This window comes from Labrus bergylta, unplaced genomic scaffold, assembly GCF_963930695.1.
Source record: "Labrus bergylta unplaced genomic scaffold, fLabBer1.1 SCAFFOLD_37, whole genome shotgun sequence".
Taxonomy (NCBI): Eukaryota; Metazoa; Chordata; class Actinopteri; order Labriformes; family Labridae; genus Labrus; species Labrus bergylta.
Window position 1 is genome coordinate 423,239 of NW_027077280.1, and position 23,450 is coordinate 446,688.

The 23,450-nt window shown below is 40.3% G+C and overlaps 1 protein-coding gene and 1 long non-coding RNA gene across 2 annotated transcripts; one reads left to right on the forward strand and one right to left on the reverse strand.

Annotated features, from left to right (window-relative positions):
* Positions 1-1,219: 1,219 nt before the first annotated feature.
* tgm2l (transglutaminase 2, like) lies at positions 1,220-22,998 on the reverse strand. The gene is made up of 15 exons (XM_020653075.3): positions 22,804-22,998; positions 15,888-16,058; positions 12,917-13,147; positions 12,266-12,384; positions 11,642-11,770; positions 10,391-10,568; positions 9,018-9,159; positions 8,812-8,915; positions 8,067-8,209; positions 7,876-7,975; positions 7,616-7,761; positions 6,079-6,208; positions 5,769-5,929; positions 5,407-5,543; positions 1,220-2,086 (listed from the first exon to the last, which is right to left on the reverse strand). The coding sequence occupies exons 1-15, from the start codon at positions 22,814-22,816 to the stop codon at positions 1,912-1,914; spliced, it is 2,079 nt and encodes a 692-aa protein (XP_020508731.1). The 5' UTR covers positions 22,817-22,998; the 3' UTR covers positions 1,220-1,911.
* On the forward strand, positions 16,074-20,002 carry LOC136178458 (uncharacterized). The gene is made up of 2 exons (XR_010665883.1): positions 16,074-18,354; positions 19,359-20,002. It is a non-coding gene; the product is annotated as an uncharacterized lncRNA (long non-coding RNA).
* Positions 22,999-23,450: the final 452 nt, after the last annotated feature.

Below are 23,450 nucleotides of genomic sequence, written 5' to 3' on the forward strand. Positions count from 1 at the left end.
GAATCAAAGTCCGGCCACTGGCTTTCTGGTGTTTAAGTAACAGTTACTGAACTCAGCTCAGAGAGCTCAAACTATTTCAAAAGGTAGCCACACGGCTTCCTTTGTTGTCCACCATTTTTGTCACCATGTGACGAAGCCACATGGTGCATTGTCTCTCTCCACCATCTTGTTCTCTCTCTCTCTCTCTCTCTCTCACACACATCTACATACATACTCATCTGCACACACACACATTTACACCTCATCCACAAGCCTTTGCTTGATAATGTTTGTTGCTTAGATTAGTTTATAATAGTTATTTGTTTAATTGTTCATTGATTTTGGGTTGATGTTGCTTTGTTTAAATAAATTCTGTTATAATTTAAGAGAGCAGTTGTTTGTGGTTACTGGTGTATTTGCATTGTGATATAAGCTGGGTGCGAAGGCTTTGTGTACGGATTTCACGCCTTCAATTTATTAAATATAGTTATTCATTATTAATAATATTAGTAATTAAATAACTAATTTGAGACTGATTTGAGTGATATTTTGGTTATATTTACCTAATTACAGGTTGGTGCCCCAAAACGAGATTAAACATAGTTTAATGATATTTTATTTATATTATTAATAATTAAGTATAATTATTAAAGAATATCAGCAAAGTTGACTTGATACAACCCCAACACCTTGGTGTAGACTATGCCGACTTGTTTAAGTGTATGTCATACTCGTCTGATCACATTATTAACAAATTAAAGTTAACAGATGCATTCTGTATCTAACAGTTAAATAACAAAAGTATTTTTAAGGCATTTAGGAGAGCCTGTGAGGTCGCGTGTACAATGTGATATATTTTCTTTATAAAATGTTTTATGTCCATGTACCCCGTCTTTTACTGCCACTTAGAATGGAAAATAATGTAAATGGTGAATTGACTCAAGTTCCCGTGTGCTTTTCTAGTCTTCAGACTACTCAAAGCACTTTGAATTCCATTCACACACTGATGGCAGAGGTTTCTATGTAAAGTGACCTTCAGAAGTAACTAATCCCATTCATACACCGCCAACCAAGCAGCGGGAACTTGCGGTTAAGTGTCTTGCCCAAAGACACATGGGGCATGTAGCTGCCGGAGCTGGGGATCGAACCCCCGGCCTCCCGCCTGAGCGACGACCAACTCTGATCCTCTTAAAATCCTAAAATCAGAATTAAAAACATACACATACACAGACCAAATCAATGCTTGTGAAAAATATTTTTTATTGGAAGCAAACAGTCTTTTTTAAAGGCCTGGCTATATAATGATGCAAAAGTATATATATTAAAGATTCAATAATGTAATAAAGTGGGAGTTTCATAATTGTATTATCACTCAAATGTAATTGGAAACAGTGCAAAAAAATACAAAAATCAAAGAAACGTCCTATCAGATATTCTTCAGCAAATATCCACAAAAAAAGCACACGGCACAAAGATTTTTAACACATCTAAAGACCTTCAGTCAGAGACATGATTACTTTTAGATCTCTCAGAGATGGAAATAAAGGTTTGAAAATAAAGGCGATGTAAACAACAGAAAGCATAAGGGGATACGGAGGAGGTTGATGAAAAGAAAGCAATGATAAAATATATTTCTAGTTCACATAACTGAAATGTAGAAGCAGGAACATAGAACATACATAGGCATATATAGGCTGTTTGTTTTTTTAATAGGACACAGTGGCATTAAGATGAATTCCAGTCTGTCTTTGTGATTATTATGAGACCGTTCATCTAGGAACACAACTAGTTTGCATTAAATTGATCTAACGTTGTATCATTTGACCGTCGAGCCCCCACAGCAAGGCAGAGCAGCTCCTCCTCTCACATTCAGGGAATGCCACGAAACGTCACCAAATAGAGACGCGTCGCTTTGAGAGAGTTCAGAGGTCATTACTGATATCTGGTAAACACAGGGGTGTATTTCTTGCGAACGACCACAGTGGCGGCTCCCCTCACGTCCTTCAGTCTGTCAGAGTCAAAGTCCACCAGGAGCTTCCTCACTCCGGTCCTCACAGGGGAGAAAGAGAGCTTCACCGACACCTTCTTTCCTGGAGCGATGTCTCCACTGAAAAAGGAAAGCAAAGAGAGAGAGGATGGCTTATGTTAAATCATTGATCATCAACATGGCGGCCTGTGGGCCACATCGAGCCCACCAAAGCTTCCCATCCAGCCTCCAGAATATAAATGATCTGGGTGATTAAACAGTTAACATGAAGGCTGAAATACTCGCATAGGTGACACTAACTCTTCACATCGGGCTTGACAACTGTCAGGCTATGCAAGCATATTTTAGAGTCTGGCCCCGAAAGTGTCTGTAAATGGAGTAAATGACCCCTGGGTTAGATCCTGTCCTTAACACAAGTATTTAACACTAGTAATAATAATAATAATAATATCTTTATTTATGTAGCACCTTTAAAAACAAATGTTTACAAAGTGCTGTGACAGACAAAGCAAATACAGCAAAACAACAATAGAACAGAGATCAACAGAGAGGGCAAAATTGTGAAAATGCAAATAACAGGAATAAGACAGATTCAACAGGCAGGTATGGAGAGGCAGTTCAGTACAGTGAAGGAAAATTAGTTTCAAATCAATCAGGAGAAAACGAAATTAAAATAGAGGGAGAGTGGGATGACATCACATCACAGGCTGTAAACACAGAATGACGATAAAAAAAGGGATAAACAGGACATTGGTTAAATGAATAAAGCAACAGAGAACTGAAGAGTTAAACGATAAAAGGAGTAGGAATTTAAAAAAATACTAAGAGCAGTAAAATGAATACAGGAAGGGATACATTTAAAAGCTAAAACAGTTAAAAAAGAGAAAGATAAAAAGGGTTAAAAGCAATACAATTAATAAAAGGAAGGGATAGATATTTAAAGGAGAAATCACATAAAAGCAAGTCTATAAAAGTGAGTTTTAAGAAGTGATTTAAAAGATGAGACTGACTCTGCCCGCCTTATCTCCTCAGGAAAGGTTGTTCCAAAGTCGAGGGGCACTGATCGCAAAGGCTCGGTCTCCTTTAGATTTGAGCCTCGACTTTGGAACAACCAGAAGGGCACTGCCTGAGGATCTGAGGTCACGGGAAGATTGGTAGGGGGTTAAAATTTCACAAATGTAACTCGGGGCAAGGCCAAGACGAGGTTTAAAAGTGATCAGTAAGATCTTAAAATCAATTCTAAAAGTGACAGGTAGCCAGTGGAGGGAAGCAAGGACAGAAGTGATGTGATGTCGTCTTTTAAAACCAGTAAGAAGCCTAGCTGCTGCATTCTGGACCAGTTGGAGGCGGGAAAGTGAACTATGAGTTATACCAGAGAGAAGGGAGTTGCAATAGTCCAGACGAGAAAAGATTAATGAGTGAATTAGTTTTTCCAGGTCAGCAGGTGAGAGAATTTATTTAATTTTTTAAATGGATCTGATGTGGATGAAACAGGACTGGACGACTTTCTTGATGTGTTGTTCGAAGGTGAGGTCTGACTCAAAAATTACCCATTGCAAGAAATTACTATTCTTGCAATGGGTGTGATGTTAGCAGAGAGAAGACCGAGGGAACTTTCAATCTGGCTGATGTTTTGGTGTGGATAATTAAAGAGTATGATTTCTGACTTTGACTCATTTAATTGTAAAAAACTTTGAGCCATCTAACATTTTATATCCTCGAGACAGTTATAAACAGCAGCTAGGCTTACTTGGACACCAGGTCTCAGCGGAAGATATATCTGTGTGTTGTCCGCATAACAATGAAAAGAAAGGTTATGGCGCTGGATCATTTTACCGAGTGGGAGCATATAAATAGAAAATAAGAGTGGGCTTAAAATCGAACCTTGCGGTACACCACAGGTAAAACAAGCGGTGGAGGATGAGTGGTTACCTATGGTGGCCGCAAAGGTTCTGTCTAAAAGACAGGAATAAAACCAGCAAGTGGAGTGCCCTTGACACCAACCCAGGACTTGAGACGTTCAATTAAAATGGCATGATCTACAGTATTGAATGTCGCACTTAAATCTAAAAGAATTAAAATTGCACTCTCTCCTCTGTCAGTAGCTAAAGGTAGGTCATTTGTTACTCTGAGGAGGGCTGTTTCTGTACTATGGAGTGCTCTAAAACCAGACTGAAACTTCTCAAAGAGGTCATTGTCATTCATAAAAGCTAAAATCTGCATTGAAACAACTTTCTCTAAAACTTTGGATAAAAACGGGAGTTTAGAAATAGGCCTAAAATTATTAAGAACAGTGGGGTTAAGATTTGGTTTCTTTAAAAGAGGTTGGACCACAGCATGTTTAAAAGCAGATGGAAAATGGCCAGTTAAAAGTGAGCTGTTAATAATGGATAAGATACTGGGCCCAACTGTGTCCATAACATCTTTGAGAAATTATTTGAGATTTGAAAAATTGGTATGGAGTCAAGGCTACACGTAGCTGGATTCATATGAGACAGAATATCTGATAAATAGTAAATAGATAGTAAATGTTGATCTGTTATTGTTTCTGTTGGAAGTAACTTTGTGCTGACATGTATTATTATTATTATGGTTGAGGTCACTCAGACTTCCTCCATTAATATTTACAGTCTATGCTCACGACCCACCACCAACTCCTTAATGAGAAATCACGACCTACATTTATGATATTTTTCAACCCATAAGATTTGTTTTCACGAAAAAATTGTGGCGTTTGGTACAAAAAGAGACGGATAAAAGAGACGGAACAAAACAAACACGTTTCAAACATTGCTTCAAAGACTGTTTGACTTTTCCAGGCATGCATTCGCAACAACCCTGCGACCCACTTTTGTGTCCCGACCCACCAGTTGAGAACCACGGATTTAATAAATCATCTAAATCCCCTAAAAACAAAAATAATATCTACCTGCTGTTTATATACCTATTCATATAAGAGGGGAAAAAACAATTAAGGACCAATTAAAAAAAAAAATATTGCATTTAAATGGACAATATTATAGCACAAAAAAAGACAATATGAGCAAATAAAAATAAAAAAAATCCCTGTAATAGTAAAGATAAAATCACTAAAAATAAAAAATAAAGCAAAAACATTAAATAAAATAAAGAGCACCATGTTTTGAGAAATGATCAAAATAATTGACATGTCATGTTGGTCCTTTTCGTACAGTCAAGGATGGGAACCCATATCTACGTTTTTGAACCTAATTTCTCCCCTTAACACCCAGTGTCTCCATGGTAACAGTGCTAGAGAAGTCTGACGGCCACAGAAATCTCCTCATCTCTGTCCTGGCCCAGCTGTAACTGTAACACAGCTGTAATTATGTGTGTGTGTGTGTGTGTGTGTGTGTGTGTGTGTGTGTGTGATATGTGGTGGTGAAAGGAGATTTGTACTTGTGTATTTGAGCAGTACTTACTTAACAAGGATCTCTGTGTTAGACAGCAGGCCAGCCCCCTCCAAAGTGAACACACCGCCTCTCAGAGGGACTGGGAGAGGATTGATGAAGGACATGAAGACTGTCACTGGTTCCCAAACAAAAGCCCTCCCGGGTACCTGCAGAGACACCACAAATAATGAATCCACAGCCAGGATCATTTTGTTGTGTGGAAACTACTAGACATAGAGCATGCAGGGACTTCAAGGGCCAGGAGATACACCAGAGGAGCTACATTTACCTGGTTCTCAGAGTCTGAATTCAATGAGGGTCCAGGGTTCTCCACTGGTAAAGCCTCAGGACCCTCCAGTTGAGCCAGCTGTGCTCAGTGTGCACTAACTCACCTGTACGAGGAGTTCAGGCATGATCAGTGGGATGTTGGCCACAGCCATGATGGGCTCGTTCTCCCCCGGAACATCTAGGAGCGCCTTCACTCTGATCAGATGATGCTCTGACACACACCTGCCGTAGTCTTCGTAGTGCAGACGCAGCACTTCTCTGTGGACTGAAAACAAAAACACATCGTCAGACAGGGGAGTGGTGCACAAATAACCCAACAGTATTAATAAGAGCAAAATAAAATGTGCAGGTAACGCACATGTGCATTTTAGCATGAAATTATTTTATCTTTGTAGGTTTATCTGAGCTGCTAACCTTGTTGAGGAGGCACTGTCACACCGCTTTTTTTTTTTTGGCACTCCCCCTGGGGAAGCGAATTGTAAGTTACAGCCATGGCCAGCATGGTGAGTTGAGCGTGAGCTTCCCTGACTCCTTCGTTCTTCACCTGCAGACAAAATGGATTGATGACTGGATTAATAGATGGGCCAGTGTAAGTGATCATGCTGATATTTTTTTCCATCAAAATGTACAAGATGAAACACAGTCTACACTCACATAACAGCACCACAACATTTCACTGGGAACAGCTGGAACACTGTTTTAGTAAAAGTGGGTCTACATTTACATAATGAAATGATTTATTTGAACAGCAATATCATCACATAATTTGTCCATCTATTGAAATTGAAATAGTTTCTTAAACTTTTTTTTTAAAGCATTGATTACAGGCCTACAAAAAGTTGTTGCTTGGACATGAGATCTTTAATCCTTTTACATTTCAGGGTTAACAGGATAGGATATTCTTTCAACAACATCCCTGATAGGTTGTATTGCATGGCTGTAAAGCTCTGGGGGCGGGCCTTCCTGGCTGGTCGTGCAGCCAGTGGCTGGGGAGCCATCGTCTTGATTAGCTGCGGCGGGCAAGTGTGCAAGAAGTAAAATGTTTCGACTTTGAGTTTTGATGAGAGAGTGATTATTGCTTCCCCGTTTTCTTTGTAACCAAGTTTTCTGTTGAGCGATTGTTGCGTGCTGTTTGTTTTTAAAATGAACATTCTCGTCCGACACAGAAGAGAACGCGTTAGAACCGAGCAGAGTGAGCTGGTCCAGGCAACAACGCATTTGACGCTGCAACAGGTAAGGTCTGTCTCCCTTGTCTTAGCTTTGGCAGTTATACCACAGGCAGCAGACGCCTGGGAGCCCTGAACAAGTTATAATCCCAGGGTTGTGTTCGCCATGACAATAGAATAACTAGATATTTTATATTAATTTATTCCAAAAATTAATGTTGGAGAAAGTGTAAAAATGTATTAATCTCAACTGTCCCCTAACATTTATAAAGGTTTATTTGGGCTTTTTATGCCTTTATTTAGAGATAGGACAGGGAATAGAGTCAGAAAAAAGGGATAGAGAGAAAGTGGGGAATGACATGCAGGAAAGGAGCCACTGGGCAGATCTGAACCCGGGCCGCCCGCTTCGAGGATATAGCCTCCCTACATGGGTCTCGTGCAATAACCACTACACTATAGGGCCCCTCAACTGTCCCCTTCCTATCAGGGAATGCTGATATGTGCAACCTGGACACATTGACACAAGTTGAACATGTTCCTGAAATTCAACAAAATAAGTGTTAAGCTTAAGTTTGATTAATTCATGCAAAGGTTTAAGACAGACTGGCAGGAATCCAGCACATTATGCCTGGTATAAAGTTTCTAAGCAGATTTTTTTAACAGGTATTTTGTCTTCCTGTTGGTTGCAAGGAGTAACTGAGCATGTGTCATGTTTCTGACTGGAGAAAGAGGACTGAATCCACTCCTCATTTGATCATTTATCGTGCTGCCTGAGCCCCACTCACCTCAAGAATCACATCAAAGTCGGTCCCAAACACAGGCTTAGCATGCTTGATTGACAGCTGCAGCTGTACTGGTTCTACCCTCTCATTGGTCGGCTCTGTGACTCGGCGTCCTGCCTTCTCGTATACCTCCCTCTCCTTTTGGGAGCCTGTGAAGACAATGTTCGTACATGACAACAAACCCTAAAGCAGATATAAAACTTAGTTAACGAGTGGAAGACAACTAACGCATCACAGAAGACTGCAGCTACTTTCAAACTGACCTTCAGGATATTTGTAGTGCAGAGTGACATCATCTCTGAAGTCACCGAATACACTTTTGGTGCTGATGTTCTTCCCCACACTCCCCTTATCCACTCTGATCTGTGACGATAAGGACAATCATCATTGCTTTGAGAGTCAAACAAAAATGAACGAACGCATCTTTGTAATAAATACAAAGAAATTGCATTACCTTCTGCCTTTGTCCATCTCGTTTGATGATCCAGTGGACGATGTCAGCGTTCACCTCGGCAAATATAAACGGAGCGTCATACTTTACTCTGAGATTTCCCTCCTTGATGGCGGCCACTGGACACGGGCCGCAGCAAAACACACCTGAAGAGCAAAAAGATCACAACTTCATGGACTCTTATAAGCGTTTCCTGCATCCTTAGGTAGTTGACCAGGTAAATGCAAAGACATTTCTACGTTTTTAATAATGGTACCAAACATGGGCTGTTATAGGCAGTGCCCCTGTAACACTGGGCTTGTTCCCCCCTTTGGTCCCCCCTGTGCCTTATATGTTGGTTTGACTTTTTCCATAGATATAGCAGGAGTATTTGACGTGGTAGGTAATGCTGAGCACTATTATTTGGTATAATAATAAAAAAGCTCGATCATCTCTGTATATTTGTCTTGGATTGAATATGCCCCTCTGACAAAACAACTTGCCCCAGCCTGGCCTCTTCAGTAAAACTGGTCCAGAACCGCCACTGGTACCAAAGCAGGAACAGCTTCAAGTCATTATGTGACATTAAAGAAAGCATGAGAAATTGATGGCGATTAAAGACATCAATAGACAGATGGAAAGTACATTTTCTAGTTTTCCTTAAGGCGATAAAGCTGAGAAGTGTTCCTTGAACAGTGAGAGACAGATAAGTGGAAAAGAGAGAGAGGTAAATAACAGCGATTATGTAAATAAAAAATTAGAAATATACCATCACTCCTTTCTTGAGGGGTGGGGTCCAAAACCTGCCAGCCATCGTTCCCTTCCGTGAGATCATCTCTCCTCATCCAGGACTCAACCCAGCAGTGAAAGTTCCTAAAATCACAAGAAACACGCAGAGATTCAGTCACATTAAATTAATTAGGCTAATCTTTGAGTAAATAAAAATTAAAAAAAATAGCATGCGTGTGTTCCCACCAGCTACTGTCCGCCTTCTCTCTGCTGTCAAACCTCTCCAGACTTTCATTGAGCAGGAAGTCCACAGAAAGATTTTGATCCGTGTCATGAGCTGAATCGAAGTTTGTGATGAGGCGTGTTGGGATTCCTAAACAGCGCAGCACTGTGGAGATAACACAGCAGACAATCTTAAAATTCCTTCATACTGTTTTCATTACTTAATTAAGCTCCATATTTAAGTATCAAACCAATTCTAAGCAAAGTTAGCTTGCTTCTGCGCTACAGATACACATTTACCGTACAGACAGCGGCCATTGGGTAAGAGGCAGGATGCAACAGTTCGCCAGCCAATCACAGAACTAACATTGGAACAATCAATCAATCACACTCACGCACCAGTTACACCAGTATAGAGTCAAATGGTGAGAAGTTAACTGAACAAGTAAGTCTTTGGATTGTGAGAGGATGCTAGAGAGAACGTGCAAAATCCACACAGCTGCCATGCCTTAACCTTAGCCCCTTCTCACTTGTAATGCACAGAACTTAAATAGCATTTGTCATTGTTTAAGCACATAAAGGCATATAATTAGGCAAAACTGCAATTTCTGCAATTTTAACATTTGTTGTTTATGACATTATTATACCTACCTAGATCATTTTCTTCAATTATTTCATTGTGTCAACAAAACATGCTTATTTCCAAATTTGCCTCAGATGCACTGATATGCATTGACACTGAGTGGCAGTAGAGTTGCAGGGCGGCTGTGACTTAGTTGGTAGAGTTGTTGCCTTTTAATCAGAAGGTCGAGGATTCGATCCCCAGCTGAGCAACATGTCCAATGTGTCCCTGGGCAAGACACTTAACCCCTCATTGCTTTGGTGGCGGTGTATGAATGGATTAGTGTTGTACTTACTTTCTGATGAACATCGCTTTGGTTTAACGGCATCTACTAAGTGAATTGTAGAAGAGTCTTTATAGGGTGTCCAAACAGTTAGATGACTGCATGTCCAAGTTTTTTTTGTTCTTTGCATTGTTTGGTAAATTATTCCTGTTATCACTAACTCAATAGTAAGCATCTGCGCTTTGCAAAGAAAGCAGCCCCTTAAATAAATGCACAAAGAGAGTGTTTTTCTTCACATTATGGAAATCTAAGTGATGGTCATCAGTGTGTGCCAACAAATGGTTATTTCTGGTGTCAAAAATATATGACTCCAAAACATTATTTTTGACACAGGAATTAAATGTTTAGGCGTATTTGGGGTAAACTTTACTGTTTATTGGCACATGTAGCGATTTTCAGACATGTATCTTCCGTGCTCAGAACTTTTGAAAAAAGAAAAAATGGTTTGAGAATTAAACCATAGCAACATTTAAAAATCTGTGTGAGCCTCACCTGTGCAGGCGACGCTAGCAAACACCCAGCACTGTCCATAATTCACGGGGCTTGCCCTGGTTTTGCTCCACTCTCTGAGGATTGGCACACTGCCATTCCATCGATAAGGTGCTATTCCCTCGGTGTACGGCTCCTGCCAGCGACCAGCCAACACACCCTTGTCGTCATTAGAGTTCACCTGGACAGGTGGAGACAATATGTGAAGAAGAAGTTTGTTAAACACTGCATGAAGCAAGATTTCATTGTGAGTAATGTGTACTGATAACTGATAACATGTGTATGGACTCATATGAAGGATTTCCCAGTCAATCAAACAGTGAGGCAAGGATTTAGACATTTACGATATGGCATGGATTATCTAGTGATGAAGTTTCAGTTTCTGTTCAAATTTCTTAAAACTCGCAGGCTGCTTACAGATTATTCATCACACTTCTAACAGGGCTGGTTTCATTGACAAGATGGCAGAGTCAAGATGTTAAAACATTTCAGTCTGGATCACAATTAAATGGATTTGCAGATCTGATTTGGTACTATCCATTTGACTATTTTCTTGTTTTTGAGAATAAAAATGGACAAGAACAACCTGATCCAGGTACAAACTTTCCAACATTACCAAACCAGTGCTCTAAATCTGACTACATCCAATTAGTTCAGTGCGGCTGCCAAAATACAAACAGAATGAGAGTTTGTAACCGTTGCTTTGATAGCAATATTTGATGATTGGTATTGACATGTATTTGACTATTTTGTGGGGACACAATCCTGAATTGTTTTGTTCACTTCTAGATCAGAGTAAAGAATAGTCCAAGAGCGCTGCATAACTCTGATCTTGAATGTTGTGTTGTTCCTGCTCTATAGCTGCACCCCGGATGAGTAGCACAGCTGTGCACAGGGCACCCATCGCTCCACAAGTCCACTTTTCAGCACTTCAAGTGCATAATAATAAATGTTGTCTTGTTAGTAAAACTGTTACTGTTTTTTAAGTAATCAAAAGTCTTTATTTTGGTCCTGAAATCCAGCCCTCTGCTCAGATCTGGATCATCCTAATTTTATTTTTCTTATCAAAGACCTTGAGAGCATCCAGTCTCAGAGCTACTGAGTCTGGATGTATACCACATTGAATGTAAAGCTTTCATATGTTTGTGGGAGTAGTACACAGTAGTAGTAGTTGCTACAATTAAATATGCATGCTTTGTCCTTCTACTGAAAAACTGTCAGTGTGTTTCAGCAGCGAGTAGAAGAGATCGTCACCATTGCTGTGATCATCCTGCTGACATAAACGGGGTCGGATCTCCGCTCAGTGTCCATCTTTGTGTTTTTCTCGGCCTCCTTGGATTTGTCCAAGACTTCAAAACAGATATCCATCACAAAGTCCTCAAACTGAGAGAGAGAGAGAGAGAGAGAGAGAGAGAGAGAGAGAGAGAGAGAGAGAGAGAGCAACAGAGTCAGAGAAACAGGAAGGAGAGGGAAAAAAACAGAAAAGGAAAAAAAAGAAATGTTGATGCTTCTTGACTTTGTTTCAAACTGTTTTTTAATCACATGTTTCCTGTTTGTTGGTCTGTTTCACCATATCCTGTCTATCTATCTTCTGTCTGTCTGTTTTCCTGTCTGTCTTCCTCTCTGTCCTCTCAGTGAGCAGCGAAGGGACAGGCCCTTGTTTGTGTGGTTTGGTTACATTCTGACACCCCCGTCCAGAAGTTTCCTCTGTCCAACAAACAAGATTTCCTGATTCAGCTGTAGCTCAGAGTCTCTGCTGTCACACTGCTGTGACAATTCACACAGGCCAACTACTGACCTGACAGTCACACTCGACCCACAGACACAATATGTGGGTCAGTGTGTATGTGTGTATGTGTGTGATAGAGAGATAACTACCTGTCCATAATTCCAGGGAATACTGTTGATGTAATCCCAGGTCCCCATGTAGATGACTCCATCTTCATTCATGACATACTCCTGGAGCTGACTCTCATCCGGGAGGTACACCACATCATCTAGTACACACACACACACACACACACACACACACACACACACACACACACAAACCCCATTAACATACAAAAGGCACAAGTCTTACATGATCAATCTTCTATCTTTGCCTTAAAGGAATACAAGCATTAAAGGAGCAATGTGTAACTCTGATACCTAGTGTTTAGATTGGGTACTGCGGTCCAAATACAAAACATTGAAGAGAGGTAACACCCCCCCCTCTAGAGTCGCTGTGCATACATCTGCCATGTGGCGGACACTGAAGCTTCAGTGTTTAGCCAGCTCTGCATCATTGTTGAAATCCTTCTGTGTTCTAACCTCGCTTCATTTTTCAAAAGCATCTCCAATATTTTTCCTATCCAACTTAATGCAAATAAAACTATTGTAAATCAGGGAGATGTTCATGTTTTAATTGGGTGACTACACAGTCAAAAGAAACTTTTTCTTTTGACTGTGCCTGAACTGAAAATGTCAGTTTTGCATGATGTGTGATGTGATGAAAATTAAAAAAAAATGTATATGCACGTTGCTTACCTTTGCACCACGGGTTGAAGAGCAGGTGGAACTTAATTTTCTCAATCTTCTCTAATATGCGTCCGTCTGGTGACATCACCAACACAGTCAGGTGATGCTCGCCAATGATAGCGTCTGCTGGACTGTGCAGGGTCAGCAGCATCTCATCCTGTGCTCCCTGATGGTTAAACCACCACTTGTCTCCAGCCCCGCGTCCTTTTTGGACCTTTATCACCACCTCATCCCTCTTACCTGAGATAACAGAGAAATGAAATTTAGAAAATCAATTTCAGCAACACCATCAAATAATCTGCTTTGAGTCTGTCTGAGTCGCATCATGTTGTAAGGAAAAAGGGCAAAAAGGGGCAGATATGTTTCTCCCAGTATTTTTCTTAGGCTGCCCCACTGGGAGAAACCTGGACTCCCAGATAGTGGTTCTTCTAAAGTAAACTAATACCCACATTCACATGTCATGTTCCGAGCAGGACCTCAAATGTTGTTAATCTGTCATATGTTACTGCTTTATTCAATTGGACTTAATTTAGGGTATCTGAAAATCTGTATCTGCTTCCTCAGCAACTGAAAAAACAATGAACTGTGGAAATCGGTCAGTTTGAAGCTAACACATCTGTTTACCCGTTAGCTTTGATCAAAGACACTAATGTTAGCATCGTCCAGCCACTTACTGGATATCATCACTGCTTGCAAGGAAGAGGCTGAATGCTGATAATACTGTTACAGTATACAAAAAGAAAGGAGTATGTTCAATCAAAGGAAGTTATAACATGTATGTTTGTAGGACTAACAACTTGGGGCCAGATTTACTAAGCTCCCAATTAAAGAGTACTAAGTTGCGTGTTCACTCCAAAAGTTTGCACGTTTGGTTGGTGGGCGTATTGCGGGTGATCTACTAAGAAAATTTGCGTGAATGACACAAGGTGCAAACCTTGTGGAGGCGGTACTATTTAAGTTAGGCTTTTGTGTGTTCTACTGGTTTACATCATGAAGAGTTTGGACAGAAAGCAGGATGACTGCAAGCGCAAAATAGGTATTAGTGAGAGAGGCAAATAAACGCACAATACTTTTGCTTTTTGGGAGATAAATCTGAATATTACAAAGAAAATTTTGGTTATAAGAAAACATCGGCATTAAACAGGGCCTCTCTTTTCTTCCCTTAATCTTAAGAATGAAGTGTTATACATTGCGCAATACACTCGCCATTGTTGCGCACTAAGGAGAGGAGCACACCAGAGGGGGCGAGCTGGGGGAGAGATGAGCAGCCCGAGAAAAAGGAAATCCTGGGTTAGCACATTCCTTTCAAAGGTGTTAAATACAGACACCGTCACAATCACCGCAATTTGCCAGGCTTGGTAAATCACAATGCGTGTACTAACTTAACTTGTTTGCATTTTCTCCTCCCAGTATTTTGCATGTTAGGGCAGAAACGTCCCATATTGAATTTGCATTAAGTCAAACATACTAAATGGACAATGCGTGTTGTTTTGCTCATATGAAAGACGCAATCCTCACTGCTCGCCGTTAGTAGATCAGATAGCACTTTTTTTGCTGGTGGTATCAAGTTTGCACACGTTTTAAGACATGCAAACCTTTAGTAAATCTGGCCCCTGGAGTACAGTAGTTCACTATTTTAGCTTCTGTTAACCTTCCTGCTCCACGTTCCAACCGTGGTCAGGGCGCACAGGGGGGACTTATTTATCTGCTCCAGGGCCGAAGTCGTAGTTCTCAACTTTGGGGCTAACCCCCGTCACTTCACTGGGGTGCAGCAAGATGTAAACAGACAACGGAGAGTTCGGCTTGTTATTTTGGGCTTCCGGGCCGTTTATTATGCTCGCAGAGGTTGAACTGTACATACACTTTGCTACACATTCTGCTCCGGTCTCCGCTATCACAACATGCCTCTCACCACACACCCGCCGAACACACACACTCGCCTCGTTCTCTCTCTCTCCTCTCTCGCTCCTCCCACCCACACACATACAGACTTACCCTGCTCGTATAACACTTCCCTCGGCGTGACAACAGAGGAAAATGGCTGCCAAATAGTTTATATTCATCAATATGTCTTTTAGAGAAACTACATCTAAGGCATTTATCGCAAGGCCTTCTTATCATTGGATCAAGTTCAAATTTGTGGTAATTAGCAGTTCTGTATAGAAATTGGTCTCAGACTGGGCAGACTCCGAATTTTAAATAAAGACCACTCAAGACCACCACTGATTGGCTATTTGTCCATGTCATTACTGTGATCAGAAGGAAAACGCCCCTTTCTAAAAGAACCAATAACTTCAATTCATTTGTAGTTTGATTTTTATCCCTCGGTTACGGCTGCAACTTTCCCGGTGTTACAGTCTAAGTGAGTCACACACCCACAAGACAAGGATTTTCCATTGGTTGATATTTGTGGTCTTGGTCTTGTCTCCTTCTCGCCCTCGCCCTGCCTTGGTCTGAAACCACTTGAATATGGACAGAACCAAAGCAGCTGTTATTGAAGCTAACTGTAATCATCCGATATGTTATTTTTTATTAATCATGTTTTACTTGCAGGTGAGGTCACAATACAACTTTGCTGTTTGTTGAAGCTCGATGGGTTAAATACATTTTCAGATTCAGCGAGATGAAAGTGTCTGGGAGCTAAGCTATCGAAGCTAACGGAGCTTGGCTGAAAATACACACACTTGCAAACCCTGTTATTCTGCTGCTAGGATGAATTTAACATTACTAGTATTATAAGTTTATGAACACATTTATTTGGGAGAAAGTAAGTCTTCACCTAAATCCAAATGATGCAGACTTATTCACTCCAGGTTCTTGTGTCTTAAAATTCATAATTAGGCTTTTCTTTAAAGTTGGCATAGATGGGATTGGCAAATTTGCTGTAGAAAAACTCACACAAACTGAAACTGCTTTTCATTAATAATACCAGTAACACTACATTTCCCGGCAGAATCACCCCCCATCGGGCCGGACTCACCGAGGTGCAGGACCAGCTCCAGATGGTGTTTTGGGGGCAGAGAGTCAGAGCACTGCAGTGTGATGGAGAAAGGTTGACCCCTGCGGACAATCAGGCGCTCCCGATCGATCTCCCTGGTGCGGTGAAACAAGTTGTTCTCATGACTTCTCACATCAACATCGATGATCAAACCTAATGGGACCGACAGAGACACATTTTAATCATCATCACTCTGTGACAATCTTTTTTTTTTTTCTTTAGTGATGGGAGAGTTTTCAGTCAGAGTTCAGTTTGGCATGTGGTCACAGTTCAAAGTTGTATTTTTTTTCCCTTATTGGATCGGACAGTTGACTAGAGACAGGAACTGTTGGGATGAGAGAGTGAGGGATGACATGCAGCAAAGGGCAAAGGTCAGATTCAAACCCACAGACGCTGCAACGAGGGCTATTGGCTAAGGGGTAATTACTTAATTGCGGTCATCAGGTGGGCAAAAGTCATAATCTGAACTAGATAACCTACAGTTGAACACTACAACTCTGTGTGGTTAAAAATGATCAAGAGCCAGGACACTCTCTTCTGTTTTTCTCATGCTCAGGGGGAATTTACACGATTAATACATCATACATACAAAGAGCAAGTTTATACATAATATGTATACAGGTTATATATTGTAGCGAACATGGGAAGTGGGGCAGTAAAGATTATTGTCTTTGTTTATTCTTTTTTATTCAGGACATTAATTATTGTGCAATATTTTTTACAAGAAAACATTTATAAGATCATGGAGTTGGACTTTTGTTGCAAACTTAGTAATGCTTCAGAGGTTTAATAATAATACTTTATTTGTAGAGCACTTTTTCATACAGCTAACAGAGTGTTTCACAGCAGACAATTAAAGGGTAAAAGTTTTATCTCCTCTGGCAGGACTTTTCCAAAGTCTGGGGGCTCTGACAGCGAAATCACCGCCTCGCTTTAGTTTTCAGCCTGGACCTTGGAACAGCCAGTTTGGCTCTGCCAGAGGATCTCAGACTGCGTCCTGGTTCATAAGGGGTTAAAAGCTTAGACATACAGAAAGGGGCCAGCCCGTGTTGTGCCTTAAATAATCTTAAAATGTAATTCTGAAATCAACAGGCAGTGAGTAAAGTGATGCTTAAATTGGAGTGATATTGGCATTTTTGATTGTTCTTGATAAAAGGCAGGTATTTTTTTTATTAAAGGTTTATTTTATGGCTTTGTATGCCTTTATGTAGAGCAACTGGGAGGAGACCCAGAACACGCTGGAGGGATTATATATCCCGTCTAGCCTGGGAATTTCTCGGAATCCCCCAGGAGGAGCTGGAAAGCATTGCTGGGGAGTGGGAAGTATGGGCTGACTTACTGCGCCTGCTCCCACCGTGACCTGACCTCGGATAAGCGGAAGAAAAATGGATGTAGTGCTAGCACAGCATATAGAGTCAGAAATCGGAGCGAGAGAGAGTCGGGAATGACATGCGGGAAAAGGAGCAACTGGTTGGACTCAAACCTGGGCCATCCGCTCGGAGGACTATAGCCTCTATACATGGGGCATGCACACTAAACACAACAGGCACTGTTGCTGTCTGCATTGGTAACCATGTCACCATTTTTACTCATTTATCTCATATTAGTAACCTGCTATCCACCTAAATCCAGCTAGTGGCAGTTATTCATTTTTCGCACTCATGAGACCAACAGACACAATCTTATTCTGGAAATATGGCCGACTTTTATCATCCATTTCGTTCAGAATACATAACTTGTGATCTAGAGTGGCCTTCTCTTGAATAATTGTAAAGTTGATGTAACCTCCAGAAAATTGCGGTTAAGATAATTTGCAATAGGCCTACCATAAAAAGTAAGCCTTTCTACTAATTACAGAGCCAACACATGCATTGGCGGTTCAATGCAGGGCCCTCCCCTGTGGCCACCTCTCCAAAAGGAAGAGCCCTCCTCAAAACCAAGGGGCAACCTCCGGTCTTGAAAAATGAAGCCTATGCGGAAGTACAAAAAACTGCAGTTCCTCGAGGTTCCGCTTGAGGCTGGCTGCAGAAGCGCCGGAAGTGCCATAAGCCCACAGCCAAAAAAGCCCGTTTTTACCACAGGAATCAACATGTTTACAGCCTGGTTCAAAAAACGAGATATATCTGAGAAGTTGACGGCCCCTTCTCCTCACACTGTGGGGGGGGGGGGTGAATTTTTTTATAACTCATCGGATTTTATTCTATAAAGGAAAACGACTATGCCCATATTTGGTTGTGTCAGATTTGATTGACAGCTCTGCGCGCTGCATCTGTCTGTCAGGTCAGCAGGTCAGGAGGTCAGCAGGTCAGGAGGCTAACAGCTTGATCCATCTGATTTCTCCTCTTTTTTACATCGTTTGGAGAGTTTGTTTAACACATATCTGACAACATACATGGCTTGCTGTGCGGTTAACAGACCATCCAAGAAGTTGATACTTCAGTTTTTTTCGGTAAGTGATATAGTAGTGTTATATTTACTGCTTACTCGTGTTTATATTTACGGACCTAGCTTGTTTAGCGTTAGCTTGTAAACCAGTCGGCTAACTGTGTAGCTCATTATTAACATTATTTACGGTCAATGGTTTAGAAATGTTTGTTGTTAAGATGTTGTTGTTGAAAATGAGTTTGTGTGATGTTAGAAGCTAAAGGTTCAGCTCGGTGGTTATCTGACGTTATGATGAATGTTATACTCCACGTAAATGTGGACATTAAAAAACAAACTTTGTGTAGTAATTATCCGTCAGTAACATAAACTCAACTGAACCTAATGTGCTGTGTAGGTTATAGAGGATGACATTAAAGTTACATGGTTGATGTAGTGTCTTAAGATTTGAGCAAACTGTTAACAAATAAAAAAAACTTCACTTTGTAAGAGCATCTGTAACCATTAAGAAATATATTAATAACCATATTAATTTTCACTGAACTCATACACAGAATATAGCTGTAGAAATATAAAATATAAATAACATATGGAATGAAAATAAGATTTAAAGCACATAGATATAAAGTATAAGAAATAGTTTGAAGAGTACAGCCATGTACTGAGCTCATGTTAATAATAAATGAGTTACTGTATGTTCTGTACTAAAGCACAGAGAGTTGGGACCTGTTAATGATTTAAATAATTCAGATTATATTTGTTTCATGTTAAGATGAAGTACTATCCACAATAAATTGCTGAATTTTTCCTCACAAAATCTGAGACAATTTGATGTGGAATATCATTGTGTGAGTGAGAGAGCTGAAAACAGCATGATTACAATAATGTTTATCTTCTTAACTTTGAATAGATGTTGATTACCTGAATACTGTACCTTTGTTGTCTGGGTAGTACACTGTTGAATTCATAAATGTGCTCTTACACACAGATGAATACAGAAAAATAGATGAGAACAAAAAAAATGATTTAATGAATAACTGATTTTTTCTCTCTTTCTTTGCCATCCTGAAGACCTCTCACTAAAAGTCCATGTTCTCCTGGATCCATGTCACATGCTCGAGCTTCTTCTGAATGACTTTTCAACAGTTGAAGTTCTGCTGAGAGAAGATGGCCAGCAGATAAGACAGCAGTACATCAACGAGCTCCACAAGCTTCAGAAGAAGGAGGAGGGTTTGCACCTTGGAAGACTGTATTCATGCTGTTCAAATAAAACTAGATCTCCTCCAAACAACTCGCAATCAAACTATTTTCTTCCCATTTTAAAACCCTTTGTCCAGTTTAGATGGGAGAAGTTGATATTATGTGATATTGATCAGGGAAGACTACATTTCTAAATCATTTTTAACTGTGTTTTTATTCACAAGTTATTGATCTTATTTACTCTCCATGTATCTTGATTTAAGAATAGGCTGTGTTTAAGGGCAAATTTTTGCAATGACTCTGTTCCATCCCACTTTCAGAAATGAACTACATTAGTATTTATCAAAAGAATAAGAAGTTGTGTAAAAGTAGACTTCCTTCCCTAAGCTATTGAGTTGAGCATTAATCTGAAATGTATACTCATAAGTAGACATAAAGGAGTGCATTTATATAGAAATATTTATTTAATCTGAAAAACAACATTAAAAAAAGTCTGTTTTTACAGCAGAGATGAACATGTTTACAGCTTGGTACAAAACAAACAAATAGGTGTGATTAGCTCATGTCTCGATGGACACACACTGTACGGGGGGGTGAATGTTTGATGAAGGATAAGAGTTATTCACAATAAGGCGTGTAGCTGACCAGCTTGACAGGTGGGCGCGGTGTAACGGTTTGTCAAAAGGCTTAAAACCCGTCTCAGCTCCAGCTCTCAGTCTGTGGGTGACATCACTCAGGCTGTCCGGGGGAGACCTCCCTCACAGCGAGCTGTTGAAGAGAAGCAACCGAAGTCCACCCCAGAAGAACCAACAAATGCAGATGTTGTTGAAGCTCAGGTTTCTTCCTCTGTCTGCAGCTCTCTGGGCACCTCGACGGACAAGTCACCAATAATCCACACTGTGTCTATAGGAGAAATACAAAGGTGTTCAATTAATGCCACAGACAAGACAAAACGTACAGTTAACTACATGTGACAGCTCAGGGTGTTTTTTTGTTATGAGCCACATCTGCAGGAATAATATTGAACAAGGTAGCTGCAACTCATCATAATAGATGCCAGTCTTAAATACTATTTTTTCTAATACTTAAAGTTTTTGGTGTGAAGCTGACACTGTCCACAGACTCCATGACTTCAACTGGGTTCAATAGAAAACAAATGTCTTATAATAAATACTAAATAATTATTTTTCAATTGTCATGTTCACCTCATCGCTGTTGACATCAGTAAATATAAGACTCAGACATTCCTCTTTGTCAGAACAGTAACATGAACTGTATGCTTTGTAATATTGATTTCTTCTGGATGTCTCATATTTACAGTCTATGGATAAAACTTTGTTAATGTATTTCTCTGCTAACACTGACAAAGTCTAACTGCTCTAACAAATAACTCATAAACATAATTGTATATTTAAAAAAGTGTAGTTTTAAGACTTTAATTAAATATTTGTGTTGAATATAATTAGTTTTAACTGTGTTGTAGAAAAGTTAAATGTTAACTTACTGTTTGTAGAGTTTTCTCAGGACGAGCAGGAATAGTTGACGATAGCAGCCTAGCCGTTAGCTATGCTGTCAAGTGGACTGCTAACGTCGAGCTGAATGGGCGGAGTTAAGTCCCGCCGGTCCCGCCTTACTGCTGTCGCTAGGTTGATCCGAAGTTAGGTTGAGACTGCAAATCCAATATGGATGCGGCCGTCGATTGGACTCATTTTCTGCCTATGTCACAGACGGGTCAGGGTTCGTCCAGTAATATTTACAGTCTATGCTCAAAACACATACACAGTATTTGACTCAACAAGCGGACTCACAATCTAGTATTAAATTCTGTTATTGAAACAAATTTAAATCATGGTATTTATTATTTGGCATAATATTTACATATTTTTTAAAGCAATCATCTTTGTCTATTTTTGACCTGGGTTTAATGTTCCCCTCAAAACAACTGGCCCCTCAGTAAAAGTGGTCTAGAACCGCCACTGAACACATGTCATTATTGTTCAGAATTAGGATGAAAATAAGTTCAGTTCAGTTGATTAATTTTACTCTATTATTATTCATGGATTGTATAAGTTATCTCATGCAAAGTAGTCCTTTTTTAATCGCCACAATGCGCTAAGTGTCATTGATTTGCATTGACATGACGCTTCATAACCCCACATTGCTATCAAGGACTGGTTACTGTTCATTTCCTACAACTAAATGCAGAAAAGACAGAAGTCCTAGGTATTGCCCAAGACAAGTACATTTCTATAATCTTACAAAACATTGGGCCCCTCTCACCCATTCAATCCTCTCCTCTATTTTCTGCCGTCAGGTTGGAGATACAGGACTCCGACCTGGAAAAGCTATAGGGTATGTTTTAAAAAGAGCTCTGTCCCCTCAGCTGTTGGAGCTCTTGACAAGCTGCAACGCTGACTGTTCCTTTGGCTGCTTTGAAGCTGATAAACTGTTGATGCGTTTCTTCCTGTGTTAGGTGTTCATATATGTAACAACTTTGCAAGGCTGTGACGACAAATTTCCCAGAGGTGACAATAAAGTTCTGTATTGTGTATGGAATTGCAAAATTAATGAAGTCACTTTCAGGTTTTGCCAATCAGAGTCACAGGACTCCCAGAACTGAAACCTTATTGTGATACAGTGTTTTGTTTCCAAAGTAGTTTTTTTTATTTGTTTTGAGAGTTGATAGTCTTTATATTTTTGTTGCTCTCTCTCTCTCTCTCTCTCTCTATCTGCCACATGGACTCACATCGATCATCATTTGCACATTTCGGACTTTGTTACATTTTGCTCCACACTTCATTTATGCCACACATCCACATTCACATTGGAATCTCAATCAGGATCTGAAAATGTTTTACTCTGATTGAAAGCAGCTGTCAGTTATAGCTTCGGAAAAAAAACTAACATTCTGCTATACTGCAAGCATTGGCCAGTGTTGATTTTAGCACACGTGCTGTTTAAGGAAATGTTTCTTAAGTGCTGAGGCATTTTAACATGTTTTTAGAAGCAGTAGATGTCACGTTCTAAATCTGTGAAACTACCTGCTCTTCATCTAATATACTGAGTCAACACTGTAGCAGCTGCAGGCCCGGCAAAAACAGAAATGATTTAACACACGATTGATAAATGTGGCCTCCTTTTGGCCAGCCTGACTCCTGTCCCGGTTAGTGGATAGTATTTGTTGCTAGAATTAGGGTGAGTCACATTACACCCATGTGAATACAGGTCAGCACATATTTCACATATCTCATAATCCCCCATAAGATTTATGAAAGATAGATAGATAGATAGATAGATAGATAGAGAGTTCACTTACCGTTGTTGGTCATTGCAGATCCCTTCTTTCTTTCCTTCTCCTGTGTCTTAAAGTGCGTCTCTGAGTGTCCTCAAGTGTCTCTTCACTCCTCTTTCCATCACAGTCTGGTATTTATACAGCACAAGCCTGACCCTCCCATTATCCTAGCACACTCTCACCCCAAAACACACTCACTCTCTGACTCCACCTCTCCTCCCATAGTGACCCCCGACCCTGACATCATCACTTACCAAAATCCTGAAGTCTGTGTGGGTGTGCATGTGTGAGTGTGTGTGTGTTTGCAGGGTGTGACTGATAGTTTAAACTGAGTTTCTCATCCCCTCTGAGACACACTGGGGTCTTTGTTGCCGTATAAGTTGACGGGTGGATGTTGTTAAGTTTGGCAGGATGCATGGAAAGGGGGCAGTGACATTAAAGGAGGAGTAACATCCAGGCTTGTCTTTTCTTATCAGACTCCTGCTAAAGTAAATAAGTTATTATGTGCCAGAATCATTACTCCAGAGAAGTATGAGCATTCAGTGAAATTCCACCAGCGTTTCCCACAAAATTGCTCAACTTTTCTTATCGCAGATGGAAGCCTGTTTCTCATCTATGTTCGACAGAAGCTGATATTAAAAAAACAGTACATGATTCAATCTTAAAACATA

What these genes read in the sequence shown, in the direction of transcription:
- tgm2l (XM_020653075.3), bottom strand. An exon ending in TGCTAGCGTCGCCTGCACAG is followed by an intron (nt 9,160 to 10,390) that starts GTGAGGCTCACA and finishes TTATCTCCACAG; the next exon opens with TGCTGCGCTGTTTAGGAATC. An exon ending in CCCTCAAGAAAGGAGTGATG is followed by an intron (nt 8,210 to 8,811) that starts GTATATTTCTAA and finishes TTTGCTCTTCAG; the next exon opens with GTGTGTTTTGCTGCGGCCCG.